This window comes from Acomys russatus, chromosome 1 (assembly GCF_903995435.1).
Source record: "Acomys russatus chromosome 1, mAcoRus1.1, whole genome shotgun sequence".
Taxonomy (NCBI): domain Eukaryota; kingdom Metazoa; phylum Chordata; class Mammalia; order Rodentia; family Muridae; genus Acomys; species Acomys russatus.
In genome coordinates, this window is record NC_067137.1 from 111,035,614 (window position 1) to 111,058,868 (window position 23,255).

General features: G+C 52.2%; 1 protein-coding gene across 1 annotated transcript in view; it reads right to left on the reverse strand.

Moving 5' to 3' along the window:
- Itpk1 (inositol-tetrakisphosphate 1-kinase) overlaps positions 1-19,570 on the reverse strand; it is a 141,540-nt gene extending 121,970 nt beyond the window's left edge. Inside the window, exon 1 of the mRNA XM_051150728.1 lies at positions 19,359-19,570. Within this exon, the coding sequence (XP_051006685.1) occupies positions 19,359-19,453 (95 nt within the window). The 5' untranslated portion in view covers positions 19,454-19,570. The remainder of the gene's footprint in view (positions 1-19,358) is intronic.
- Between the last annotated feature and the right edge of the window lie 3,685 nt (positions 19,571-23,255).

Consider the following 23,255-nt stretch of genomic DNA (forward strand, 5'->3'; position numbering starts at 1 on the left):
CTAAATCTCCAAGCACTGGGCCCTGCCAGCCTTTCCAGGGCCCTCCCTCTCACAGACCCCATCGCCAAACACAAGCTCCCAACTCCCATGGCATATCTTGGGGCTTTTGAACTTACTGTCCCTGCTGCCTGAGGTTCCCCCACCTCAGCCTTTCTGAAGCTAATTCCTCTCCCACCAACAGACAGCAGCCAGGAGCCCAGTCTTTGAAGGTGGCTTCCTTGGTCACAGCGGGGACTGCCCTGGACTCCTACATCTATTCTCCTTCTTCTGGTCCCTGCTGAAATTACCCCCTTAACTGTCCCCACGTGCATCCACAGATTAAAGCTCCAAGGGACAAGAAGCTGACAACTACCTACAGGCCAGGGAGGTCCCAGGACTCTGACCTCCATGGGCACCTGGATTCATGTGCACACACCCACACTCTGACACAGACACATACGTATAATTAAAAACAAAATAAATAATTTTTTTTCTTGAGACAGTGTTTCTCTATGTAGTCTTGGTTGTCCTAGAACTGGGTCTGTAGACCAAGCTGGCCTTGAACTGGGAGATCTACCTGATTGCATCCTGAGTGCTGGGATTAAAGGCTTGTATCAATACTATCGGCAACTTTTTTTAAAAAAAGAATTTAACAGAAAGGAAGACATTTACAATCATAACAATGTATGTGTAGCCGGGCATGGTGGCCCACGCCTTTAATCCCAGCACTCGGGAGGCAGAGGCAGGCGGGTCGCTGTGAGTTCGAGGCCAGCCTGGTCTACAAAGCAAGTCCAGGACAGCCAAGGCTACATAAAGAAACCCTGTCTCGAAAAAACAAAAACAAAAACAATGTATGTATAGTGTTGCCAACCCTGGCAAGAACACTGAAACAATCTTAAAAACGCAATAATAAAATACAGCTCAATAAAGCATAGCATAGGCAATAAGTAGACTCACCCTATAGCAATTAAAAATAATGATTCTCTAATCCCAGCACTCGGGAGGCAGGGGCAAGCGGATCTCTGTGAGTTCAAGGCCAGCCTGGTCTACAAATAGAGTCCAGGATAGTCAGAGCTGTTATACAAAGAAACCCTGTCTCAAAAAAACAAAAATAAACAAACCAACCAAAAAAAATCTACTGTACTTTCATCTCAGATAGGTCAACATCTTTGGAAATCTTTTTTATATTTTCTCACAAAAAATACTTACAAAAATAGAAATCAGTTAGCCCTTGGTAGGTACTAAGAGAAAAGGAGGGGTCATTGCTGATTTTATTAATCTTTCTGTTGTTTATGTTAGAAAAGTTTTATAATAAGAAAATTGAACAAAACAAAATTTGTGTTTGGTCGGTTGGCTTTTGTTTGTTTTGTTTCAAGACAGGGTCTCATTCTGTAGTCCTGGCTAGCCTGGAACTTTCTATGTAGACCAGGCTGGAACTCATAGAGATCTACCGGCCTCTGCCTCCCAAGTGCTGAGATTAAAGGTGTGTGCTACTGCACCCAGCCTTCAAAATAAAAAATTCTAAAAGACCATTATATAGGACTGGGGGGCTGTAGTTCAGGAGGAGACTGTTGGGCTCCTGGTCACCAAGAGACCTTAACATGTGCCTGCTGCTGCATCAAAAGGAGAGAGAGGAAGGGGGGGGGGGTACTGGGAGGGGAAGAGAGTGCTAAAGACAGTATAAAGTATAAATATGGACTCTGTTTGCCCCACAATGCCAGGTGTAGAAAGCAGAAACCAAAATGCTCCATGTACAATGACTCGGCGTCTTAGGCAATTATATACTAAAAGGAAGAGGCTGCACGGGAAAGAGACAGGGACAGGCGTGTGGTATTATGTCTCCTCAGACTCTGGCTTGATGCTGTCTGCATCAAGGAGGAGGTGACACCCTTTTGTTTTCCTTCAGCTGGGGCTCAGTGCAAGCCAGGGCAGCTGGGACCCTTCTGGAAAGCAAATGGGATAAGGGTGAGGAGGAGGAGACTGTGCTGAAAGGGAAGAGGGGTCTTCACCACAGGAGGCCCCTCCAGGAACCTCCCCAGCCCTCCACAGGACTCGGCTCCCACCCTGGCTGGAAAAAAAACAGGAGAGAGACATAGCCCAAGATCGGCCCCTCTCGGCTTAAGGGCCACGCTAGCTACTTGCCCTACACCAGCTCTGAGCTCAGCCCTCAAATGCATCTTCAGCTGGGGGGGGGGGGGGGAAGTTTAGATGAGATGAGAATCAGAATCACACCGTTCACCATGCTAGAACCCACACCCACCAATTCATCCTCAAACTGCCCCACAGATGGATGCTGATAACCCGGTTCTCAGAACTCAAGTTTGGCCATGCCCTACATGCTGCTCAGGTTTTAGCACGCCGGACAGCCTGCCTCCTAGACCGTATCTGACCGGATGGCCAGATCCTGAAGTCCCTACCAGGCTGGTGAGGGCAGTGACTCTTGAGGTGGATCCCCTCCACAGTGGAAGAGAGATGGCAGACGGAAGGTGTGTCCTTCCAAAGCACTCAGACATGAAGCCTCACTATTCACTGCGACAGTACTTGGAGACAAGTATTTGGGAAGCAATTCGGTTTAGACATAAAGATGGGGCTCCCATGTGGGATTAGTGCTCTTATTAAAAAAAAAAAAAAGAAGAAGAAGAAAGAAAGAAAAGAAAGGTCAGTTTGCTCTCCTTCCTTGACACTTGAGGGTATACCTAGAAAGCAACCATTTGTATGCTAAGGAAAAAAGCCTTCAGCAGGAGCCAGGTCTGCAAGCCTTCCCTGAACTTCTAGTCTCCAAGCAGGACAACTGAATGTGTTTCAAGCCCCCAGGCTTGTTATAGGAGCTGACTGACACAAGGGGAAGGGGTCACCATGAGGCCCTGGGGAGGCCAAGCCTGCAGAGCCTGACAAGAGCATATGTACAGGCCCGGTATTCCCAAAGAACAGCAGAAGTATCTGCTTGAGGTAATTTCTAGACACTGACAATCAGTCAGCACAGAGAAAGAGTGCAGCAGAGCCTCAGGTGCCTGCAGGAGTGCATGTATGTCCGTTCTCATGTTTGCTTATAAAAACATAGAACAGTTGGCAGGCAGAGGCAGGTGGATCTCTGTGAGTTTGAGGCCAGCCTGGTCTACAAAGTGAGTCCAGACAGCCAACGTTACACAGAGAAACTCTGTCTTGAAAACAAAAACAAAAACAAAACAAAACCTAGAACAGGTCTAAGAACATACATGAACACACACACACACACACACACACACACACACACACACACACACACGCCAACACAACTATCTCTGGGAACTGGCTTAGTGTAAGGGGACTGACTCTCTTTACCCACAGGACCTTGGTGCCATTTGACTTTTTAGCATGTGCAGTTCATTCTTTCTTTCTCCCTTGCTCTCTTGTTCTCTCCCTCCCCTCTCGCTCTCCCCTGATCATTTTTCATGTGAAACAGGTCTTGCTATATTGTACAGGTTGGCCTTGAACTTGCGATCTCCCTGCTTCGACCTCCCCGGTGCTAGGGTTCCTGCATGGACTACCACATCCAACTTCTGGGGATTTGCTAGTGTGCCCCCCTCCATCTCTCTTTGCTTTTGGGGTAAGATCTTTTAATTTTTTTTTTTTTTTTTTTTTTTTTTTTTTTTTTTTTTTGGTTTTTCGAGACAGGGTTTCTCTGTGTAGCCCTGGCCATCCTGGACTCACTTTGTAGACCAGGCTGGCCTCGAACTCACAGCGATCTGCCTGCCTCTGCCTCCCGAGTGCTGGGATTAAAGGCATGCGCCACCATGCCCGGCTTGGGGTAAGATCTTTTAACCAAAGTTGTTTGGTATCTTTCACAGTCTCCCAGAGAAGGCCCCAGAGGCTTCTCAGAATTGCACGGGTCAAGTCACTGGACTTCCTGAGCCTGGTTTCAGTTTCAGAGCCCTGACTTCATTAGCTGATTAACCAACGACCCTCTTCGCGACCTTCCATGGCCTCCTATGCCAGGGCTGGCCCTGCCATGGGGTTCCTCAGATGTCCAGCCTGACACCAGGAAGCTCCACAGCTAAGCAGAAGTGGGTAGCAAGCTCACTCCCCAAGACCTCTGAGCTGGATCCTCACATAGGAACTTTAAAACGTCCCCACACAGCCAAACAGAGTGGGCTGAGCTCTGACACTAGCTTCTGCTTCCCCCGGGCAGCTTGGGCCCAAGAGGATTCTTCCTAGCAGACAGGACAAAGGTCGGGCCAACCCTGCTGTCCATGGTGGCCATAGCGAAGAAGGCGGCTTCTACAGCATAGTCTCTGCTTAGCTGTTAACCCGGCCTACAAAGGTCCACACCTGGGAATCTGGGCCAGCCAAGAGAAGCACCTGCAGGGGATGAGCAAGCCTAGGGAAGGGTTCCAAACAGGCATCCTCTTCCTCTGGCTCCAGGAAGAACTATGAGGCCCCAAACCCTAACCAGGCCTGAGCATCCCCCATGCTACAGGTCTACTTTGCAGAGGGGTCCTCAGGTGGGGAGAATGCTGGAGTCTGTGGCCAGCAGCAGCCTGGTGGCCAATGCCTCCACTTTTCTAGGTACAAATATTCCTAGGGGGGCCTCCTACACTTCCTATGGGATTTGCTAAGTAGCATGATGCCAGGACCTGGCTTGACACATAACTGGAGCTGAGGCCCGGACAAGTCAATGTCCCCCCCTTTAACCAGCAACCCCTCCGGATCCAGTGACCCAATTGATTGGTCACAGCTGCTCCTAGCTCACAGGATCCTCAGGGATCCTGGCAGATACAAAGCTCAGCTCTCCCCAAGCACGGCCAAATGGCAACAGGCCGATATGTTTACAGAACACATGGACTGTTTCACACCAAAACACTTCAGTCTCGATACCACAAGGTCTGCACAGCAGCCTCATCCTTCACTCTGAGGTGTTGGGAAGCCTACCCAAGGCCCTGTGAACTTGGGAGAAGGACCGGCTCCAAGGATGTCCATTGACCAGCCTTCGACCCTGGCTCCTTGGATGTGCCTGTGTAGGCTAACCAAAGAAAAAGACCAGAATCAGGCTTATTCAAGGACAAAGGTGGTCAGTGCTGAGGTTCTGACTTCTGGGGTCTTCACCTCTCTCCTCTTAGGAACACACACTGGTTCTAGACAGTGTGTGTGAAATCATAGGCATCCACCCAGGGTCTTTGCAGTCTAAGCCCTTGCCCTCACAGGACTGGCAACTAAAGCCCAGAAACAGAGAGGCCCTCCCTATACCTGGCTGCCACTTCTGTTTCACCACCTCCTGGAAGAGCCCAGCTCCTTTGGGGGGGTTCACCTAGTTACCACTGAGACCTTGTGACAAGGAATGGCTCATCTCAGACACCTAGCACACATCACTGCCTAAATGAAGGCCTGGTTCAGAGGCAGGGTTCGGCTCAGGATGACAGATCACAGTGACTCCCCATCCCTATGAACCTGGGCCTGAGGACCCAGTAGGGCCCTAGAGCTAGCAAGCCCAGCAGGGAACCAACTCCAGCACCCATAAGCTGTGTGACCCCAAGTAGGTTCAGTGAGGAAACTGGGGTACTGAAAATACAGCAGTCACAGGGTTGTGACAGAACAAATGAGGAAACACACCAAGGAATTGAGTCCAACTCTCTGTACTGACTAGAAGCCAGCTGTGAGGACTCGCCTCAGACCACATGGGCCCGAGAATAAACCAGCTAGATAAATAGAGGCAGGGAAACGGACAGACAGGCTGCAAGGACCACCCCTTGTGGCCCTGGATTCACCTACATCTGAAAACAGATTCTCCATGCATCAAATACTATGGGAGCCAGCACAACCCCCCATATCACAGGTCCCAGGTAGTACCCAGGTTTCTCCCAGAACCCATCCCCCCTTCAGACTGCAGGACTAGCAGTCACCCCATCCATCCTCACAACTCACACTTGCTGGTCAAGGCACCCACAGATCTGGCTCACAAACCAACCATACAAACATCCCAAATGTTTGCCTCAGGTGAAGGGATACTTACCCAATCCTTCCTGCCTATGACAGCACCCCAAAACCAAAGAATTCTCAGCAAGGCCAAAAGAAATACCACTAGATTGGGGCAAGGAGGGTACTGCTCGCCTTGGGCTCATCAACAAAAGTAACTCATAAGCTGGGCGCGGTGCAGCACACCTTTAATCCTGGCACTTGGGAAGCAGAGGCAGGCAGATCTCTGTGAGTTCGAGGCCAGCCTGGTCTACAAAGTGAGTCTAGGACAGGCAAGGATACATAGCGAAACCCTGTCTCAAAAAACAAAACAAAAAAAAAGTAACTCATCAACAGCAGGAATGGGGGTCCATCAGCCATGGCCAAGAACAGAAGTGACGCACTGTTCAGGTCAAAAGACGGCTCCCTGAGGACCCTGTAAAGACGGGCATCCACTGCACAGACCTGCAAGGCCTGCCCCTCGGACCTCACACCTGCAAAGACCTTTGTAGGTCAAAGGCTCTAAACCAGTGTTCCCCTACCATCACAAACTATGCCACCCTCCTCCCATGCTTCACAAGGTTACCTTAGCACCTGTGTGACCCAGGTAGCTGAGGGCAGCTCCTTCCAGGCCTAGCCTCTGGCCTACAGGATAAAGAAGGGAAGCCTCTGAGTGCTGAATACCTCTGGTGCACACGTACCAAGCGCCAAGCCAGCCAGGAAGGAAGAGACGACTGAAACATAGCCGAGTCAGCCACCTAGTGTGGCTGTCCCCTGTCTCCCTCCTTGCAGGGTTGCTGAAGTTCCAGGACAGTGGCACCATTTCCTAGGCCAACTCCAGAGGACAGTTCCCACCTGCTGAGCTGGTGGAACGGGCCACTCAGATGCCCTCACTCAGCATCTGCACAGAGAAATTAAGCCCGGGTCCCAAAGTCACACAGTCAGAAAGCAGTCCCTCAGCCGCCCTTCTGAGGCCCAGGGACTGCCCCTGAGAGAAACATTCCCAAGAGACTGCCAGATTTGGGAGATCTTTTTATAAACAGTGTCCCAAGCCTTCTAAGGATCTAGTTTCAGTGGATAAGGTCCCTGGGTCCCCAGACTGGCCCCCAGAAGGCTATGAATAGCTGTTAAACAGAGAGAGTAGATCCCGTGGCCTTATGCTCAAGAGTGAGGGCATAGCTGGGCATAGTGGCGCATGGCTGCAATCCCAGCAGTCGGGAGGCAGAGGCAGGTGGATCTCTGTGAGTTCGAGGCCAGCCTGGTCTACAAAGAGAGTTCCAAGACAGCCAAGGATACACAGAGAAAACCCTGTCTGGGGTGGGGGTTGAGGGCCTCGGGGCATGATGGGTAAGGACACTAGGATCTACCCAGGGCCAGAATTTAGGCAGAACACTTTACAAACAAGGCAGCCATGCACAGGACAGAAAGCTATGCTGTTGGCAAGGCTCCTTGGCAGACCCTAACCAGAGTGTGGGGGACAAGTGAATCAGTACCTGTCACCCTCGGGCAAGCAATACATAGCCAAGGATATAGGCTACAGAGTCACCAATACGGACATCCAAATTCCACACGCCAGAGGGACCAACCATGAAACTCCAGAAAGGCATCTCTCTGAGCCTCACTTTCCACAGGGAGCCTGGAAGCAGTGGGTGACATTGCGAACAGCCTGCGGCATGGCTGTGAACACGCCAAAGCTCTGTGAAGGGCTGCTGCGTCTTCCGGGAAGCTCGGCTCCCATGGCTTTAAAAGGAAGATCTCCTGACCCCATGCAGCCCATGACAGCTCTACCACCCTGTGAGGAACCACATTCCACCAGCTGGGGCACCTTCAGATGCTCAAAAGCCGGAAGCTGGAAATGGGACTCTCTACCCACCCCCCACCAGCTTTGGCCTTCTTCCCCCAAAGCATTAAAGGGACTGGGTACCGAAACCTCCCTGAACACAGGCGAGCATGTGGCTGAATTTGGCTCAAGATGAGGAAAAGGGTACACGAAACATGAGGAAGGGCCGGGCGTGGTGGCGCACGCCTTTAATCCCAGCACTCGGGAGGCAGAGGCAGGCGGATCGCTGTGAGTTCGAGGCCAGCCTGGTCTACAAAGTGAGTCCAGGATGGCCAAGGCTACACAGAGAAACCCTGTCTCGAAAAACCAAAAAAAAAAAAAAAAAAAAAAAAAGAAACATGAGGAAGAACCTGTGTTTCTACACCAAGCAGCCAGGCAGGCTTGCTTCAGGAGGAAGACCACTGGCCCTGGGGGCATCATAATGAATAGGACCCCAATAATATCTTTAAGCTGTGGTGTCAGTCAGGCCAGGTTCGAATCTGGGCTCCCCATCTGCCAGGTCTATACTCGGGCTAACTCCTCCTCTTTCGCAGCCTACTCTCCATCTCCGAAAGGCAAGTAGGAAAACGCAGGGCGGTGAGGAACTGTCATCCAACAGGCCCTTGTAAAGAAACTCTGATCACAGGGTCCTGAGAGGCCCCCAACCTGTCACACTGTGGCCAAACAATGGCCCTGAAAGGACTTGCTCAGCTGTCCTGACCCCAGGGGTGGCCGGCATGGAACAGGCAGTCTTGGTACCTATCCTATGAGCGAATGAGAATGAGGAGATTTTCAAAGGAAGACACCGGGCCCACCCCCCAGATCCTTTCCGGAGGTAGAAGTGGCCTGGGAACCTCACAAGGACAAATGACCCATTTTATTTGTCCAATGTGCCCTCACCACAGCAGCCCAGGCCTGGCTGCCGGGTGAAAACAAGAGTGGAAGAGAGAAATGAAAGTGAAACCACTGAACAAGACGCCTCTCTGACCCCTGGGCCCACTTGCCACCCTCAACCCTCCTGGAGACAGCATTCCCCCAGGGGGGAAAAACAGCCTTCAGTCCGCTGACCTCTAGTCTAGCCCTAGGAGAGGATTCTATCTTCCTACACTAAGCACCAGACACACTCGCCGGCCCAGAGGCAGGGGCGGGAGGAATAGTGCGCACAGTCATCAGAGCCAGCTGGCCAAGTCTTGAGCTCTGAGCTCAGTGCCATCTCCACCGCCCACCACCCTCTGGGACGGCAAATGAGCACCAAGGATGCTCAGCTTACAATCCTTTGATTCCCCCCTCCCCCCTGAAATTGGGTACCAAGTGGATGGTGGCTGGATATTATGTTTAAGACAAGGTGACCCGGCGGGGTGGAGGCAATGTGGTTTCAAGAGTCAACCAGCCCCAAGGGGGAATCCGACTCTCTCTGAATCGAAATCCTCATCTAGCAAACAGATGCACCGCCCACCTGGGAGAGTCCGTTTCCCATCTAGAACCATGTCAGGTCTGTGGAGGTTCCCAGCAGCCTCTGAGGTCTAATGTGAGCTGCTCTCATACAAGGGAGAAAGAAGAGCGGAGGAGGTAAAACACAGCCCTTGAGAAGCTTGGCAGCCACCTGCACAAGGCAGCCGTCCCAGCTTCCCAGCTTCCCAGCCTTGGGGCTGTGTCCTCATCTCTCCCCCGAAGCCTTGAGCCTCCTTGGAGATCCAGTACTGCATGTGGCCAGGTCAGGCCCCAGGAATGTCTCCTTCCAGCCCCACCGGTGTACTCCAAGGCAAACCAGCAGCCAGAGACAAGAATTATTTTTTAAAAATGTGGAGAGCATATTTTCGAAAACACGGCAAGCAGCCTGCCTGCTGGCCCTGCCTTGCCTCTCTTCCGTGGGCTGGGGATCCAGGCAAGGCATCAGCTGACCTCTACCTTGTGGTAGACCTAGTGTGAGCACCAGGGACAGAGAAACCCAGACATCAAGATCCCACAGCTGGGCTGGAGAGATGGTTCAGCTGTTAAGAGCACTGACTGTTCTTCCAGAGGTCATGAGTTCAATTCCCAGCAACCACATGGTGGCTCACAGCCATCTATAATGTGAGCTGATGCCCTCCTCTGGCCTACAGATGTACATGCAGCCAGAGCTCTGTATACATAATAATAAATAAATAAATCTTTAAAAAAAAAAAAAAAAGATCCCACAGCAAAAGACTATATGCACAGACCACCTGCCTGGGAATCTCTGCTTCCAGTGTGCTCACCTAAAAAGGCCCTGCCCAAGAAGCAGGGACCTGCCTAGCCTTGGTAGCCTGCTTCTTAAACCCAACGCTGCCTACACATGAGAGTTTTGTTATGAGACCCAGTAACACAGGAAATCTTCCAGAAGAATCCTCAGGGCATTGCACAGAAGATCCCCAGCCCACTTTCCTAAAGAAGCTTCACCTTCTGGGATGGCTTGACGAAGATGAAGACAGATGTGTGTCTCACCGTCAGCCCAGGTGCCCTAAGTTGGGCAAGCACCAGTTAGTAACAGATGACTACCAAAAATGCGCGTGCATCAGTTGGGTTTTTCACCAACCCAGGCTCTGGGCAAGGCAGGCTGGCCTAGGGCCCACTCATCCCACCCCTGGGCCCAGTTCCTGACTTCCTGAACACAAAGGCTGAACTAATAAGCTAGTACAGAGGGGAGCATGCCTTCTCCTGTCCCCAGCCCCAGGGCATGGTGGCAGTTCCTTGGGATGCTAGGAAGGTCACACAGCCACCCACATGACCTCCACCACACTTTCAAGGAACAGGCTCTAGATGAGGGCGCCAGCCTGCAGTATACACAAAGCCGCCTGCCCTTTCCTAGATGGCTCCCTTCAGGCAAGTGGAACTCACAGCTGTGACCAAGGCAGCCATGTCTGTATCACCAAGGCAGCCATGTCTTTACCACCAAGGCAACCATGTCTTTACCACCAAGGCAGCCATGTCTGTACCACCAAGGCAGCCATGTCTGTACCACCAAGGCAGCCATGTCTGTACCACCTAGGCAGCCATGTCTGTACCACCAGGGCAGCCATGTCTGTACCACCAAGTCAGCCATGTCTGTACCACCAAGGCAGCCATGTCTGTACCACCAAGGCACTCTGCACACTCAGTACGTCTTTCAGCTCCTTCAAGGAGCTCTCAGCCTTAAATACTACCTCCCCGGAGAGACCCTCTCTGACCAGAGCACTAAGTGGCCCAGGACAGTCCTCTCCAGTTTGTAGGCATCCAGGCCCTCACTGCACCTTGCAGTGTGTGACATGCATGCGTGCTGGCTCCCCTTCACTTCCACAGGCACCAGTGGAGAAAGAGCAGAACCCAGCACAGGGGCACTGGGCAGATGCTCAGGATTTACTGAGCTAATGGATGAGGCAAACCGGGGACTTATCCATTCCTCCTTCTACACTTCCCACCTCAGGTTCTTCCCTCCTGACCCAGAGAACTTCAGGGTCACAAGGAGCTTCAGCTGAGCCACAGAGATCAACAGAGGCTCCTAAAAGCACCAGGAAGTTGCTTGGCCCCTATTGCATGCACGCCTTTGAGTACCCATGTGCACTGCTGTAGGTATTGACATCCCAAATCTCTCCCTTCAAGGGGCCCATTTTTAAAAGAGACAGAATACAAGGCAGACCAAAGGGAAGGCAAGCCTAACCATGGGGGTGGGGCGGGTCTCAGGGCATTACTGAGGAGCAGATGGAGTAGAAGAGGAAAGGCATCTCCACCAGCTCTTGGGGGAAGGCCTTTGGCCTGTCCTATCCTGATTCACCCCTCCAGGGACAACTGGTGGCTTAGCAGAGTCCATTAGGTGTGCCCTGGGACACTGTGAGCAGTTTACAGGGCGGGGCACCAGGCACACTCAGGTCTGGAGGGGGAGGTGGTTAAAAAAGGCTGTGGAGGTGCTGAAACAGTTGGGGGGGGGGGCTCCCTGCTGGGAGTGATGCTCACATCTTCATGGATCTAGAAGGAGAGCCACCATACTGAACCTTAAAAACAGGTGGTAGGAGGATACCGTGGGGGGGGGGAGGGGGGCGTCAGTCTGCAGCTTGGCACCCTAAGGGGCCCAGACACCAGCCTGTGAGGCCCTGCTGGGAGACGCAGGCCACAAAGGCTGCTTTCTGAGGAGGCTCAGAGCAGGCAAGACAAAGCCCCCGACAAACTCAAACAGGAACAGCCAGACTTGCTCCAGCACAATCACGCCCTCACCCACGGCTCCAGCACAATCACGCCCTCACTCACGGCTCCAGTACAACCATGCCCTCACCCACGGCTCCAGTACAATCACGCCCTCACCCACGGCTCCAGCACAATCACGCCCTCACCCACGGCTCCAGTACAATCACGCCCTCACTCACGGCTCCAGTACAACCATGCCCTCACTCACGGCTCCAGTACAACCATGCCCTCACTCACGGCTCCAGTACAATCACGCCCTCACCCACGGCTCCAGCACAATCACGCCCTCACTCACAGCTCCAGTACAACCACGCCCTAACTCACGGCTCCAGTACAACCATGCCCTCACTCACGGCTCTGGAAAGGGCCGTTCGCTGGAGACTTTAGTTCCCCTGAGAGGAGGGGGGCACGGGCCTTGGAGCTGGGCCCACTGTGTAACCCCTTAGTCTGTCTCGGCTTCTCTCTCCAACATTTTCCCTAAAAAACAGTTCTGCAGAAGCACTGGAGGGGGAACTGGGTAGAGCCAGTTCAAGCAGAAAGGAAGAAGACACTCAAAACATAGGTTTTTCCCATGAGGGAGCTGCTTTCTAAAACAAATACTACTTTTTTTTTTTTTTTTGGTTTCTCAAGTCAGGATTTCTCTGTGTCCTGAACTCACTTTGCAGACCATGCTGGCCTTGAACTCACAGCAATCCACCTGCCTCTGCCTCCCGAGTGCTGGGATTAAAGGCATGCGCCACCACACCTGGCCACCCAAATATTGCTTTTTAAAAGGATGTGCTGCACCATTCTCTCAGAAGTCAGTTTACCAGGGTGAACGAAAACAACAGCCCTCCTTACATCCAACCGGTCAGGGACCACACAACAAAGTCTCCACTGAATGCCCCAAACCCAGTAATTCATGTGACAGAAACAACCACTGGAGCCTGGGAGACCTGATGATTAGGAACGGGCACCCAGGGTCGTGAGCCCAGCTGTGTCTGGTGCCTGCCGAGTCCCCTAGACCTCGCTATGGTGACAGAAATGCAAACCCAGAGCAGCATTTCTCACCCCTGCATCTGGCCAGGCACTGCCCAGTGAACACGTGGGTTGTGTCCCCTCCCATCCTGTCACCCACTGGAATTGAAACAGTGAAATTGTTTCAGAACTACAAGAAAAAGTAGAACGTCTGTGACCTCTGACTCAGCACCACACTCATCCAGCAAGGCGCATCCAGGCAAGGGATGGGCCATCCACCGTCAAATTGTCTAGGCCAACAGGAGATAACCTTAGGAAAAAGGAAAATGTCCCATCCTTTGACAAGCTGGACTGCACTGCTATATATATACATATATATATATATATATATATATATATATATGCACACACACATATATATATGCAATGAATGAAACATATACATGCAATAAAAGAAGCAGCAATGTGGAATATCTCCAAGACACACAGCCCCATGCACCAAGTAAGTATACCACTGTCAGAATGGAGACTGGTTGCATGTTCCTCTTCGGTCACATCAACCCCCATGAAGACAGCCTGCTGAGTTCCCTAAGCAGCTGAACTCAGGGCCCAGGTTGGCTTTTTGCTATGTGCTTTAGGCCCTCTGAATTTTGCAGCATGTGCCTATTGTAAAGGGGTGGTGGGAAGGGAGGTGTGGTGGTGCACACCTTAAACCCCAAGGACTGAGAAGCAGAGACAGAAGATCTCTCTGTAAATTCGAGGCCAGCTTAAACTACCAAGCAAATCCCAGGTCACCATTCTGAGCGACATAGCCCAGAATGGCTTTGAACACACTAGCAGCCAACCGTGAACGGATCATCCTGCCTCTGCCTTGAGAGGGGTGCGACTGCGGGAGCATGCGCCGCTGCGGCCGGGTTTATGTGGTGCTGGAGATGAACAACCCTGAGGTGCTCTTATATGCTAGGTAACGCAGTCTACAACTCAAGCCCTGAGTACTTAAAAGGGAAAAAATCTAACTGGGCGTGGTAGCGCACACCTTTAATCCCAACACTTGGGAGGCAGAAGCAGGCGGATCGCTGTGAGTTCCAGGCCAGCCTGGTCCACAAAGAGAGTTCCAGGACAGCCAAGGCTATACAGAGAAACTCTGTCTCAAAAAAAAAAAAAAAAAAAGCCAGGCGTGGTGGCACACGCCTTTAATCCCAGCACTCGGGAGGCAGAGGCAGACGGATCGCTGTGAGTTCGAGGCCAGCCTGGTCTACAAAGTGAGTCCAGGATGGCCAAGGGTACACAGAGAGACCCTGTCTCTAAAACCAAAAAAAAAAAAGGGGGGGGCCTGGAGAGCTGGCTCAGCGGTTAAGAGCACTGTCTGTTCTTCCAAAGGTCATGAGTTCAATTCCCAGCAACCACATGGTGGCTCACAACCATCTATAATGAAATCTGATGCCCTCTTCTGGTGTGCAAGTATACATGCAGGCAGAGCAATGTATACATAATAAATAAATAAATCTTTTTAAAAAAGAGAGAAAATAAGACATACTAGCTAATAATAATAACAAGACTATTAATGAAGATGGCATTTTCACAAAGCACAGAATGAATTCTTCTGAGTGACCAAACCAAGTGAGGCGACCTCCTTGCTTTCCTAATTTTCTCAGCTTCCCCAGTAGGAGGCTGCAGCAGCCTGACTGAGACAGGAATTGTAAGAGCCAGAGACAGGTTGTAAAGGGTGGCCAGTAGGCAGGCTGGGCCCGTCTTCGGCCTGACCCAATGACCTGATGTTTAAGTCCATAAGCCCCACCCTCTGGCAAGAGGGTCAGTTCACAGACCATCAGTTCACAGTTTAAGATGGTTAAGATCGCTAAGATCTTAGTGATCCAAGATCACTAAGTCTACAAAGGCAAACGGGCATCACAGGGACGGTCACTTGTACATCCAGACACAGAAACCCAGGCCGTTTTTAGTCACAGACTGGATGTCTGTCTGCCCCCATGGCAGGTCCAGGCTGCACCTCAGAGCTGGAGAAAAGGGTTTATTGCATGGGTTACATTTTTCCTGTGCTGCTGTAAACCAAACCTGACTCAGACTGCGTCCCTCCTCCACAGCTCTGAGACTGTGTCAGAGCCCGCCACTGAAATACACAGGGAAAAAAAAAAAAAAAATGCCGGGCCACACAGACCAGCATCATTCACTCCTGGTAAGGACAATCTTTTCTCCTCTGCAGACTCCCTAGAATTCCAGCCCAGAATACTAAGCTATTTCAGCAGAAAGCAACCTCCAGATGGCCTTGTTTTAAAGGATAAAACAGGGCGGGGGGGGTGGGGGTAGCTTAGCAGCACTTGCCTCCCATTCATGGGTTCAATCTCCAGCATAGGCACTGCCAGGTACACTTGGGAATGCCTATAAACCCAACACTGAGGAAGAGGGCCAAGGCAGAAGGACCACAAGTTCAAGGCCAGCCTAGGCTACATAGTGAACCTCTTGTCTCCAATCAGTGGGATGGGGTGGGAATGCAGAGCCCAAGGGAAAGAGACAGGCCCAGAAAGACGCCCCCTCCAGGACTAGGTTATTGTAGGCACCAATCCCCAAACCCCTCGAACCTCCTACACTGCCACTGTCCTCCAGCCCGCTGCCCAACACCCAGCCTGGACCCCAGAAAGTGCTTGGTATACATAAACATCAGCAAACTCCTGGGTCTCCTTCTGAGACCCATCTAAACAGGAGAGTTAGGACACAGCTTGGTCTGAGATGTCCCCATGAGACATCTCCCCAAAAGCTGAGCTAGCCCCAGATGGCCTCCGGGTTTCTAGAAGTCAAGAGCCTCCTGGACATGCAGCAGTGAGCCTCTGGAAAGGCTCACTTAGCCAGACGAGGAAGAGACAGACACTGAACAAACAAGGAGGTTGTGTTCTCCAATAAAGACTCAGGCTGAGCCGGGCGTTGTGGCGCATGCCTTTAATTCCAGCACGTGGGAGGCAGAGGCAGGTGGATCACTGTGAGCTCGAGGCCAGTCTGGTCTACAAAGTGAGTCTAGGACAGCCAAAGCTATCACAGAGAAACTTTGTCTTTAAAAACCAAAAAAAAAAAAAAAAAAGACTCAGGCTGAGCTCACAGAAGCCTTCCAACTGGTAATGCAGCGCCTCACAGCTCCCACGTCTCCCAATACCCATTTCTACTAGAAAGCCTGCAAGGCACATTAAAATCTACAGTGGAAAGCTGGGTGTGGCGGCTCGCCCTTTTAATCCTAGTACTCAGGAGCCTGAGGCAGGAAGGTCACCAGGATTTTGAGGCCAGAACGGGCTAGAGGGAGACGCTATCTCAAAGCAAACAAACAACAATTACAGTGAAGACGGACAAGGCTCACCAAAGATCTCCCACCACCACGACCTACAACTCTGGTCTCCCAGAAGAAAAGAGAGAGGAGAGGCAATGGAAGAGAGGCTTAAACACCGAAGACGACAGAAACCCAGCCCAGCCAGCTACCCTCAGCTGAGCATTCCTCAAGGCCCAACCCAGCTTTGCTTCTCCACTCCACCCCCCCCCCCCCCCCCCCCCCCCCCCGGGGAACCTTGACTTCGAAAAGCCATTTGAGGAAGCATGAGGGGATGTCTAAGTCCCTCTCAGGTTAGGGGCAGAGAAGCAAGTGGGAAGAGCTAATGAACTCAACCAGAGCGTGTCCCTGTACTTGGAAGAAGACAAAGAGGAGGAACAGGAATAAACAACGCTGTTGGAAACAGGTTGGTTCGAAGCCCATTGGCTGGCCAGCTAGAGGTCTCATCTTATAGGGCACACATTTAAAAGGCTGGCTTTTGTAACCTGCCATTGATACATTTGGTTCCAACTACCTATGGAAAGGCCCTGCTCACTCCTTCAGGAAAACACAGAAGGTGTCACACAGCAGAGGGCACAGGTCTGGCAAGGGAAGGTGTCCTGAGACGCAATTAGCAGCAGGCTGGACCCTGGGGCCTTAACAAGGGTGACTAAAAAGACAGGCTCTGCTCTCTGAGCAAGACTCAAGGTCTCCAGGGTGGACTTATGAGCTCTAAAAGGGAAGGAGGCACATGGTCCCTGCCCCCTCTGGCACCCGCTTCCCTGTCTATAAAACAAGGGCTCAATGAGATGATCTCTTGTGGCCATGACAGAAATTTTACAAGGCCTCAACAGTGAACTAAATCCCTCATCCCAGCACAGCCAGGCAGTGCTCCTGGCACGGATGCTGCTCCAAACATTTGGAATAGAGTTCAAGTCATTTCCCAACGTCCCCGGCCCTTTTCCGTCAGGAACTCAAAGCCGATTCACTGGCCATCAACAGACAAGCGCTGCTGGGGAACAGGTCGATGCCCATTCACAATGTCTCTGGAGCCACTCAGACTACACCAGTACTCACAATAAACAAAATACAGTAGTGGGGTTGGGGGTGGGGGAGGGGGGAACGGGTCACTATCTCAACAGTTGTTTAGTTAATAATGTGGCCACCAGGGGGCACTGCCCTGAAAGTAAAGAAGCAACAGAAAAACTCTTTCTGGTGTTTTCCTTCTTAAGCTTCAGCGGCCAAAGCATCAAAAGCTATACTAATGTAAGAGACCCACATTAAGATTCCTAGGCTGCTAGGATGGCCCAGAGACTGTTTGCCCTTTCTCTGAAGCCAGTACTTGAGCACAGGAAGGCAACTAGACCTTGAATTCAAAAACCCTTCCTGAGAAATCAATGCTTCAAAAAGACTTCCCTGAGATGGTCTGGCACCCTGGAGTGCCCTGAGTCCCCCTGGCTGCTTTAAAGGTGGGGAGCCTACAAGGAGGGCAAGCTAAGCTGCAGGTTCTGGCAGTGTGTGTGTACCCCAACCCTTATGTCTTAGAGGGACTGGTTTGCCTCAGCTTGCGAGCTGCAGAATGGACAGCACCAGGCCAAGGGCAAGCCTCAGGTGTAGGTAAAGGGTGACACAAACTCCTATCAATAAAAAAAAGATGCAAGGGATGAACTAGGCTTTCCCAAGAACTGTATGACAGCAGGGGGAGCTCTGGTCCCCTCACGTCAGCACTGGACTTCCAGAACATTTCAGAGGGGCTTCTCCAAATTTCTTTGCTGTCTAGGGCATCCGTTTCACAGTGTGTGTATTTGTGGTACAAACATCCAATTGTCCTTTAAAAAAAAAAAGTTCCATAAGCCCTGGGCTTTTCCAAAGCTCTGGCTTTCGAGTTCCTCTGGATTTCCTTGTGAATTCTGGGCTGCACTGAACACCCTGCCAACCGTGAAAAGCCTGCTTTCTCCTAAGAGGCCTGTCTGGGAGACTCGGCCAAACCCACAAGGGTACTAAAGGGTGCAGAACCAGGGCCCCTTATAAACACATGCCAGCGTCATCCCATCCAGCTGTGATTAAAAAAAAAAAAAAAAAAAGAGGGCCTGTAAGGCTCGCCTGAGGCAGAGAAGGAGGCTCTTGGACAGCCGTGAGGGGGCAAGACAGTGATGCCAGGACGGCCTCTATGTGCCAGCTAAGATTGCTACTAACCTCTGTGTACCGAGGGATAAGGAAAGCCAACTGTTCGATTCTCCAGGATTCCGGGGACCCACCAGGAGTGCAAATACAAGTGAACCCCATTCTCAAGAGTCAAATCTACCAAATGGAAACGCTACTTAACAAAAGGTTTCCGCCCCAAGTTTGCAAAAGGCTTCGAGGGCCCGGTTATCTTTAGGCTTTCATTGAGAAGCTGCTAACCAACAGCTCTGCAGAGAGGCAAGGCACACCTGACTCACACACTCAGCGCTTCAGTAATGTATTAGGAACAAGATCTATCAAAGCCCCGGGTCTCTGCCACTGGAGCACCAGCTCGGTGAGAATGAGGTGGCCAGCCCGGTTGGTAGAAGGCAGTTCTACCCTACATGGGTCCACCCATCACTTTCTATGCTCTGCCACTCCTTGCCCCTGGGACCACAGGCAGGTACCCCACCTCTCTGGGGACGGGTGAACCTCTTCTCAGACACGTGGCCCAGAATCACCACTCTGGCTAATTTGCAAGGCTGCTGCGAGGCTCTAATGAGACAGCAAATCACCACAGACAAGCCAAGTATCCCTACTGTTTCAACTGGGCTTAAGCCGGGTGATTCGCTTCAGGAGCTGTGCACACGCGAGGCACGTAGTAGGCTCCACACAAACGCGGGTGCCCTGCTCTACTAAGGAGAAGAAGAAAAACACACCGGTTCAAAAAGTACCCTCAAGCTTCTGACTGATGGCGTGGACTCCCCGATTTCCCGGGTCCCACCACCCTGGACGGTCGGGGATCTGCCGGCACGACCCCAATGCACCTGAGAGCCGCGGTCCGAGCCCATCGCCCACAGCGGCCAGGCTCCCCTCGGACACAGCCCGCGGCCCCCCGCGGCCACCTTGCTGCTCCGAACCAGCCTCCGAGCGCGCCGCTCCTTCCTGGGTCGCCGTAGTCTGCCCCGCGTCCGCCGAGAGCAGCCAGGCTCCGGCCGCGGGGGGTCCCCAAGCCGCTTCCCTCCTCACCTGCACAGCTCCGCGAAGGCCTGGAAATTGAGCTTCTTGACTTTCTTCTCGCTCAGCCAGTAGCCAACTCTCTTCCCTCTCAGGAAGGTCTGCATCTTCTTCCTCCTCGGCCCGGGAGCCTGGGTCCGGAGGAAATCGCCCACAGGCCGAGCGTGTGAGGCCGGCGCGCGCCGCGAGCGTGCGGGCACCTCCTCCGGCGGCGGGGACGCGGAGCGGGCTTCAGCGCGCGATCCTACCGGGCGGGGCGGTGGGCGGGGCGGGCCGGGGCGGGGCGGCGGCCGGGGGCGGAGGCTCAGCGCGCCGCGCCACTGGCTGGGCCCCGCGGGTGGGCGCGCACCGTCGCCGCCCCGCCCCCTCGGCCCCGCAGGGCTCGCCCGCGCTGGGACGTACGCCCCGCAGCACCGCGCGCGGCTCAAGGATTCTAGGGATCCCCGGACTGCCGCCCGTGACCGCACCCGTGCCTCGAGCCCGAGTAGGACCACGCCCTCCAGCGGCGCCGGATTCCTCCCCCCTCTGCGCGTGCCTCTTGGGCGCGCGTGGACCCCTCGGGGCGCGCGCCGCCGTGTCCCCCGCCCTCCCTGCCCCGGCGCCCGCGCACACTCGGGGCCTGGAGCAGAGCTCCCGAAGGAGGAAGCGCGGGCTGACGCCAGGGGGCGCCGCTGAGTCTTAAAGGCGCCGCCTCTAGTGGCGGGGTGCTGGACGGTGGCCAGTGCAGAGTGTGGAGTGAGGGAGTCGTGGTGTGGGCGCCTTGTGTCTGTCTTGGAGGGCGGCCAAACCACTGGGCTTCGTTGCTCCTTGGCAGCCCTGCGGGATTGCCCCCGAGGCAATTCGTTGCGATTGTACTGTACTGTCTCCACGGCTCCCCCAAGGTTCACACTCTGGGGTCCCTTTCAATCGAGGGAGAAAAGGGAAGGCAGAGCAAGTGTGCACAGATCATCTTCAGGGGAAGCCTTTTCTTTGCCAGGTGAAGGGTCATAGTTGGCGGCGTCTACCTCACTGTCTGGATTCACTGAGCCACCTGCCCTGCCCCGGCCTATGTATGGGTCAGTACTTAGAATTCCAGCCATCAGAATGATCCAGGGATAGGAAGGCGAAATCAGAGGCCCTCCCCAGACACAGACAGGAAAAATGGGTTCCCGTGGGAAAAGAAGAAACCTTTAAGATAGCTTTGAAAGTAAAGACAATATTTGAAGGGCTGAGATGAGAAAAGGCTTGGATCAAAGGAGAAACGAAAGTTGTTGGTAGAAACCGGGCCTTGACTGGACTGGAGAAGTCAGATTGCCTCCTCTTTTCACCGTAGATCCTGACCTTGGGCGATGTCCTTGGGTCCCCTAAGTTCAGTTTAACCAAGAATCCTGCTGAGTCAGAAAATTTCGCCATCCTTGACATCAGATCACCGAGGCCTGCCTACAGTAAGATCCCTGTCAAGGGGGGCTGGTAAAGGCACTTGTCAGGCCAAACCTGACAACTGAGGCTCGCAGGTTGGAAGGAGAGTGCTAACTCCCATGATTTCCTTTGACCTACACTCCCGCTGTGGCATATGCACACACAAATGTTAATAATAATAATAATAATAATAATAATAATAATAATAATAATAATAATAATAATAATCCTGTCAAGTAAATTGAGTGGGAATCCCAGGAGCCCTGGTGTTTTTGCTTGGTAATTCTCCACCCACAGATGTCCCACTCTGCCCCGTTGGTACTAACTTCCCATCTCTCCTTGTAGCCAGCGTGGAGCTCATTTGCTTGCTGCCTGTGGAGCCGAGGTGTTTCTTTAAATAAGATCTAATGACTTTAATTTTTCTGTAGTTGGAGAAAAGGATGAGAAGCAGAGTACCCATGTGGTCCTGGGAAGCAGGGACTTTGTATCCTGGACGGTGGGAGCCAGAAAGCAAGGAGGAACAGCAACAAGGTTCAGCCCTGCACGGGCATCAGGAAGATTGCTTCTGTGGGAACATCACGGACTGAGGGAAGCCTAGGGCTGAGGGAAGAAATGGAGACAAGAAGTCTAAAGGGGGTCAAAAGAAAAGGTTAGGGAACAGACAGTAAGTGTCTCACTGTTGGAGTCAACAGTAGATATCCCTGCACCCTGGCACAGGCTGTGAGTTTCTCAGGAGCCCAGTGTCTGGGTGGTTCAGCATACCTGCCGGAGTTTGTTCCTTCAACCAGAGCAGGGAAGCCAGGGTGTGGCTGGGTAATCTCTTGGAGTCCAGAGATGAGTAAGGCAGAGGCACACAAGCCATTGACTCCCGGAGCATGTGATTAGAGCCCTGTGAGAGAATGGAAGGGACAGAGAAGTCTGCCCTGCTTTACTGAGTGCCTTGAGACTGTGGCATTGAAAGATGAAGGAACTTGGGGTTGGGGACAGTTTTCTAGATTTAAAAAAAAAAAAAAATACAGAGAGAATGTGTGTGCAGTGGTTCAAAGGGTGAAGAGGCAAGAACAGTGGACCTACTTAAGAAAGTATGAGGTGATGGGAGAGATAGCCAGGGGTTCTGGGGAAAGACACCAAGGACTGACTCATGTGGTCGCCTCCTCATGTGAGCTGGATGAAGGTCCTCTCTTGCCTTCCTCTGTAATATGGGCAGGAAGTGCTCCACCTGGAGTTTCCTAGAGACCTGAATATGCTAGCAGGGACCTGGCCTTCCGGGCAAGAATGTGCAAGGCCCTAGATGTCTCTGAGCTCACAGAAAACCTTTCCTGAGACCCAGCCTCAGGGCTGGTTTACCTCCCTGAACCCTTTTTCCTTCTGGCCTTCTGAACTGCAACTAAGAAAGGCTTGTCCCCACTAAGAGTTCCAAAGTGACCAGGGACCCACTGATTTGCTTGGTGATTTAGCAGGTCCCCACATAGCCTTTAGGGTCTCAGATCCTCTGTTCTAGTTAAGGACTAAGCTGTATTCTGCCAAAGCACTTCAGGGTAGGAAAAATTAATGGCTGTGCCAGCTAAAATGTGCCATGCATTGACAGGGGAGAGAGGGAAAGGGTGGTGGTGCCCCTTGGGCAATGTTTTCAGGAAGACCTATCTTAAGAGTCCTAGTCCAATGCCGGACGTGGTGGCACACGCCTTTAATCCCAGCACTCGGGAGGCAGAGGCAGGAGGATCACTGTGAGTTCAAGGCCAGCCTGGTCTACAAAGTGAGTTCAGAACAGCCAAGGCTACACAGGGAAACCCTGTCTCGAAAAACCAAAAAAAAATGCTGCACGTGGTGGTGCACGCCTTTAATCCCAGCACTTGGGAGGCAGAGGCAGGCAGATCTCTGTGAGTTCAAGGCTAGCCTGGTCTACAAAGGGAGTCCAGGACAGCCAAGGCTACACAGGGAAACCCTGTCTCGGAAAAAAAAAATGCTGGGCGTGGTGGCATACGCCTTTAATCCCAGCACTAGGGAGGCAGAGGCAGGCGGATCTCTGTGAGTTCAAGGCTAGCCTGGTCTACAAAGGGAGTCCAGGACAGCCAAGGCTACACAGAGAAACCCTGTCTCGAAAAACCAAAAAAAAAAAAAAAAAAGAAAAAAAGAAAACAAACAAAAACCAAGAAGAGTCCTAGTCCATTGTTGGGCATGGTGGTACATGCTTTTAATTGTAGCACTCAGGAAACAGAAGCAGGAGAATCACTGTGGGTTCAAGGCCAACCTGGTCTACAAGTCCAGGACAGCCAAGGCTACACAGAGAAACCTTGTCTCAGAAAAAAATAAAAAGAAAAAAGAGTCCTAGTACAGGCCTTGGAATGTTTAGCTAGAAGATTTGAACAGAAGTAGACGCCTTAGGGAGGTGATCATTGAACAAAAGTTCACCAAGGTGAACAAGCGAATGAGGCAGACACCTGACTAGAGTAAGGCTGAGGAACAGCAAGTCCCTTGAGGTGGGGCTTGGGTCTGGTGTTAGCAATCTTC